The sequence below is a fragment of the Leptonychotes weddellii genome, chromosome 6 (assembly GCF_054177405.1).
Source record: "Leptonychotes weddellii isolate Sample4059 chromosome 6, ASM5417740v2, whole genome shotgun sequence".
NCBI classification, from domain to species: domain Eukaryota; kingdom Metazoa; phylum Chordata; class Mammalia; order Carnivora; family Phocidae; genus Leptonychotes; species Leptonychotes weddellii.
Window position 1 is genome coordinate 115,126,822 of NC_138374.1, and position 6,133 is coordinate 115,132,954.

Here is a 6,133-nt window from a genome sequence, read left to right on the forward strand (position 1 = left end):
CCTTCCAGGTCACTTTCAAGATTAACAACAGTGATTAACAGGGATAACTGCTAATGCTAATAAGCACCCTGTGCCAGGCACAGTCCAGGTACTTTGCATATATCAACTCATTTGATTTTCATACCTGACTATGAAGTAGGTTATGTAGGAAACCCTCTTGCTCTGTTAGTCCCATTTCACAAACAGAAATGGAACCACTGAAAGGGTAAGTCCTTGCCCGGGGCTACACAGCCAGGAGCTGGCAGAACCAGGGTTTGAACCCAGTTGTCTGGCTCTAGGAAAAGTGCTTTTAGGAGCGCCTGGGTGGCTCAGTCGTTGAAGCGTCTGCCTTCGGCTCAGGTCATGATCTCCAGGTCCTGGGATAGAGCCCCGCATGGGGGGTGGTGGTCCATGCTCAGCAGGGAGTCTGCTTGTCCCTCTGCCGCTCCTCTGCTCGTTCTCTCTCTCTCTCTCTCAAATAAATTCAGTTAGTTTTTTTTTTTTTTAAGTGCCTTTAGCCAGCCCAGTCCCGTCCATTTCCCCTCCCAAGCCCGTCCACAGGAGCTGCTCCTGCTTTGACCACAACGGCGTCCATGTTCCCAGATCTGAAGGACGGACGCTGGCGCTCATCTGTCCACTCTTGGCCTCTCTCTTCTTAAAATATCCTCTCTTGGCTTCTGTGACACCCTATCCTCGATTTTCATCCTGCTGCTCTTGACCGCACTTGCCCAGCCTCCTTTGCTGGCTCCTGCTTCTTCCTCTTCCTCTTGGGGTTTGAATTGCTCAGGGCTTCAGCCCAAGCTCGCTTCTCCTCTCATTCTATTTCACACTCATTCCCATGTCTTTAAATATCACTCGGGTGCTGACAACGTCGATATTTATCTTTCTAGCCCATGCCTGTCTTTGAGCTGCCAAGCTCCTACCCAGCAGCTGACTTGGCATCCCTGCTCACTTGGTTTTCTCTCTCTGGAGCATCTTTAACTCAACAGGTCCAAACTGAGCTATTGGGCTTCTTCCTTCACCCTGCGCCCTTCCCGGTTTTCCCCAAATGAATACAAATGTCACCCCCCGCAGCCAGCCACTTGAGGCAGAAGCCCACGAGCCATCTGTGAGTCTCGCTCACTGCTCCTCCCTGTGCAAACCACAGCTAAGTTTTATTGCTTCTTCTTCCCTGAGGTATCTTGAAAGCGGTGCATTTTTCTCCACTCTTACTGCTTAATTCCAAGCCACCATCATCTCTTTCCTGGATTTCTACAACATTTTCCAGTTAGTCCCCGGCTTCAGTCCTGCCCCCTCTCATCCCATCCCCACACAGTAGTCAAGGGGCTTGGAAAGCATACAACCCAATCGTGTCAGTGCGCTGCTTAGGATCCTTCATGGCTTCCCACTGGGCCTCGACTAAAAGTGTCCTCCCAGCCACACATTGGCTTACAGACCCTGCATGATGGGGCCTCAGCTTGCTTGTTAATCTTCCTCTCTTGTCACCATCCCCCTTGCCTACCATACTCTAACCACATCTTCCTTCCTTCCTTCCCCTTCCTTTCCCTTCCCTTCATCACTGTTTCTATGATGAGCCTTCCTGCCTCAGGACCTTTGTATATGCGGTTTCCTCCCATGTGTTATCTGCCTAAGGCATATTCATCCTTGAGGTCTTAAGGTTCCTTAGGGAAACCTGGTCCCCTCATGATTACCTGACCTAAATCTGGTTCTCTCATCTCTTCCTCTCATAGGACTTAGCACACTTTGGCTTAATAAAATGTTGGCTTGCCACTAGACTCAGGCCACAGCTCCCTTCTCTCTCTATTTTTATTTCCTAAGTCAGGAGTTCTCAACTGGAGGGATGGGCAGGGGTGATTTTATTCCCCAGGGGACATTTGGCAATGTCTGCTGACATTTTTCATTGTCACTACTGGGAGTAGGACATATTGGCATCTCGGACAGACCCCCACAACGAAGAATTATCCTGCTCCGAGATGCCAGTAGTAAGGAACTGAGAAACTGTGCCCTAGGTGACCTCATGGACTCTCATGGTTTGAAATACCATCTATATGCTGGCAATTCCCAAATTTGTCTAACTCAGGCCTTGACCTTGAACTCCAGACTCACGTACCTGACTGCCTACTTGACATCTCACCTGGATGTCTACTAGCACATCAAACTCAACATGTCTAAAACCCAACTCAACCCTTCTAATTGCTCAGGCTAAAAATACTGGCAGGATTCTCACCTTCTTTCTCTCACACCCACATCTATCAGCAAATCCTTCCAGCAATTTTCTCAGAGCTGATTCGGCCTTCGCCATGTCCACCGCTTCACTGCCACTGTCCTGGTGTTCTCCACCATCTCTCACCTCAGAACTGGTCTCCCGGTTGCTGACCTCACACTTCTACAGCCTATTTTCAACCTGGTACCCAGAGTGATCTTTTAAAAATGTACATAGATCACATCACTCACTTCTCTGCACAAAACTCTCCAGTCATTTCCCATCTGGTGGAGATAAAACCAAAGTTCTTACACAGCTTCATCTTTCAGTGACCTCCTGGACCTAAACTCCTACCACTCTCCCCTTTCCTGGCTTTGCTGCAGCCACAGCACACACTAAGCATACTAATGCCTCAGGGCCTTTGCACTGGCTGTTCCCTATCCTGGAACAGCTTCCCCTCCAGACTGCTGCATAGCTTTGCTTCCTTGCTTCCTGTAGGTCTCTGTATAAAAGGTACCTTCTCAGCGAAGCCTTTCCTAACCACTCTACACAGCACAGTAGCCCCTCCTACCTCACTCTCCCTAGGCTCCTCAGCCTGTTTCATTTTGTCCGGAGGACCCATCACCATCTGACATACTACCTACTGATTTATCTGTTAACTACCTGTTTCCCCACTCCAGCATGTACGCAGGAACATGTCCGTTCCATTTCAGTATACTCTCGTATACTCCATGCCCAACACAAGGCTCAGCACGTAGTCGAGACAAATTTGTTCAGTGAATGAAGATTATCACCAGTTCACAGATGAAACCCTGGGCTCAGAGGCTTTAAGTCACAGTTCTCCCCGCCCCCGCCAGGCCTGTGGGCTACCTCCCTGCCATCTCCCCGCAGAGGAAGGGGAAGGATAAGGATATTTAGGAGTGAGAGTACAGTAATTTGGGGACAGGGGTGGAATTTAATTTCTGGTAAGAAGGGACCCAAGGTGGGGTCACTGGCTGGCTCAGTCGGGTGGTGAGTTCAAGCCCCACGTTTGGAGTAGAGTTTACTTTAAAAATAAAAAAAATTAAAAAGAAGAAGAAGAAGGGCGCCAAGGCCACAGGGGACCCAGAGAGTTTGTGGGGAAAATGTCTCAATGGGCAGAGACCTCCTGAGTCCACCTTTGCAGCATCCCAGGTCTAGAACCATGATGGGGAAGGGACCAGCTTGGGTGGTGCATTTGCCGCTTCCCCCAGGCACCAGCGTCTAGCTAGCCGGGGAAGGTGGGGGGGTTGTCCCGAGCAACACCCACCCACTGGAAGGCAGGGGAGCCACACCCGCTCGTAGCCATGCTGCCAGCACAGCAGCTCCAGGCCACCGGCTCCAGAGGCCGCCTTACAGGTTCCCAGCGGGAGATCGGGGCGGGGCGGGGCAGCGTCTCCGCCCCGCCCCCCCGCCCCCCAGCCTGTAGCCTCCGGTCCAGCCCAGCCCCCTCCACGGCACCGGCCCCTGCACTCACTCTGCCACTCGGTGATGGAGATCATGCCGCAGGCTGCCTGGGGGGCCTTCCGGGTCGAAGCTGCCAAGGGCTGAGGAGCAGAGAGGACCAGACTTCTTGTGCATGCTCCAGGGAAGCTGACCCTTGATAAATTGTGAAATGAGCCTCTGGTAAATCATTAACTCCCTCCCCTCTCCAAACCCCACCTCTCCCCCCCTCCTCACCCAAATGGCTGCTTAAAGTCGTAGGCTCCCTTCTCCCGGGTCGTCCCAGAGGGTACGGGCCCCTGTCACACGCTCGCTTACCTGGAGGAGGCAACACCCCCCCCCACCGACCCCTCCAGCGCCCCCACGCCCCCACTCCGGCGCCCTGAGGCTGAGTTCAGCTGCTTCCAAGTCCTCCGCAAAACTCAGACCGTATAGGGGACTGGGATCTCGGGCTACCCAGGTTCCTTACCTGGTTTGATGGTGGGGGGGTAGTGGGGTTCTGGGAAGACTTGGAATCCGTGTTTCTCTTTGGAAAAGTACTCAATTCATCCTGCAGGTCAAGTCCCCTTGCTTTGCGCTAGTACCCATACTAGACAATAGGGGGCGGCAAGCCACTGAGTAAAACCTGTTGCAGGCCGTCTCTGGGAGAGCGGGATTGGGTTACATCAAGGGCAAAAGTGCCCCAGGGAGGGTTTCGACCTCCTTTTCCCCAGCGGTGTCCAGCTTTGGACAGTGAGGTTGAGCTAGGGACGATGAAAGATGAATTTGGGCTTGGGGTAGGGCTGGACACTTCCAGAAGCCTGGTTCTAGTTCACCTACCAGCTGTATAGACATGGGTGCATCCTTTCCTCCCTCTGTGGGCCTGCAGAAAGAGGGGTAGATAGTTCCTAACATCCTTTCTGCCGCTGTGGAGCCCTGACTCTCAACCCCGTGGGCCAGCGTCCCCTTTGTAATGTCTCCTCTATCCTGAAATGAAGTTCATAGATGAGATGACCAATCTACACACGCCATTTTTAAAAACACTAATTATAATAAAGAAGGAAAAGAAGCATTTATAATAGAGCACACTGTCTCTCAATATATAAATGCTCAGGCAAGACTTACCCAGAAGACATAAATGAGACAGGCAGATTGCTTGCACCTACTTATAATAAATATGCTTAAATTTAAGAGAACTAGAAAGCCAGAGTCCTTGTATTGCAAAACAAAAACAACCCCACCCCAAGAAAAAGAGAGAGGAGTAGGAAATGAAATGTTAGGTAAGTAATAACAGACCAGATGTACTTACATATAAAAAGAGGGAAATAGCCTTAAGAGAAAGAGGGAAATAGTCTTAATTGAAGGAGGGATAACATAGCAAGGCAAAGTGGAGACAACGAGGAGGCGCGCTGTGAATGCAGAGGAACCGGGTCTTCCGTGTGTATTGTTCAAACAGCTCCCCAAGCCCCCCGGAGCAGGGTAGCGCGGGCATATCACCGGCACAGGGACCTCTGTCTTGAAATGTCCTCGGTCGTGCGTTAGGGTAAAACTGCGGCTGTGGGCCTTGGAGGTTGTGTATTTCCAACAGACAACGGGGAATGGAGGGTGGTTTGGCCAGGGAGACGTGATACAGGCACCTGAGGGCGCGTGCCTGTGTGTGTGTGTGTGTGTGTGTGTGCATGCGCGCGCGTGCGTCTGGGACAGTGGTGGAGAAAGCTAGACACACAATACGCAAGTCCCCCAAACATTTCCACGCGCAATCCTTACAACATCGGTGTTCGTCCCAGGGCTGCAAAAACTTTACAAATGTCAAGAATGGCAATCCTATGAAATCATCTCTAAAAACAACTATTAAGGAGATCTAATGAGATATTTGCAGTGAGTCTGTGCTTGCTCAGTGAGACCCTACTGCCTCGGAACGGTCCTCAGCCTCATAAACAGTACTTGTTTATGAGGTTATACTACGGTGTGCAGACAATGCGCGCAGTGGTTTATTCAACAATTTTGAGACAATGTCTTTATTCCATTTCAGTTTCTTCTCCATTAGGATGATCATGTAACTTACCGAGGTATTCATAAAACTGATTTAAAAAAACAGAAAGCTCAGGGGCACCTGGGTGGCTCAGTGGGTTGAGTGTGGGACTCTTGATTTGGCTCAGGTCATGATCTCAGGGTCGTGAGATAGGGCTCCGAGTGGGGCTCCGCGCTCAGCAGGGAGTCCGCTTGAGATTCTCTCTCTCCCTCCGCCCTTCCCCCCTCAAATAAATAAATCTTTAAAAAAAACCCCTTAGAAGCCGGTAAGAACTTCTTAGTACTATTATGAATTGCAGTATGACCAACGTGTACGGGAAGGCGTTTAGTTCAGTTATACATTTTAAAGTCATGCAGAGTGGAGGACGGTTACTGTTTTGGAAATCTACCTGGTGCATTGCAGCAGCTAACTGCCAGTAAGAGCTTTGCCCTCTTGTCACTGAGATAACCTCAGCTCCCAGCAAATTTCCAACATTTCCC

General features: G+C 50.7%; 1 protein-coding gene across 1 annotated transcript in view; it reads right to left on the reverse strand.

Annotated features, from left to right (window-relative positions):
* GOLT1A (golgi transport 1A) overlaps nucleotides 1-4,214 on the reverse strand; it is a 13,729-nt gene extending 9,515 nt beyond the window's left edge. Inside the window, exons 1-2 of the mRNA XM_081825056.1 lie at nucleotides 4,113-4,214; nucleotides 3,678-3,799 (exon numbers count right to left, since the gene is read on the reverse strand). Of these exons, the coding sequence (XP_081681182.1) occupies nucleotides 3,678-3,702 (25 nt within the window). The 5' untranslated portion in view covers nucleotides 3,703-3,799; nucleotides 4,113-4,214. The remainder of the gene's footprint in view (nucleotides 1-3,677; nucleotides 3,800-4,112) is intronic.
* Between the last annotated feature and the right edge of the window lie 1,919 nt (nucleotides 4,215-6,133).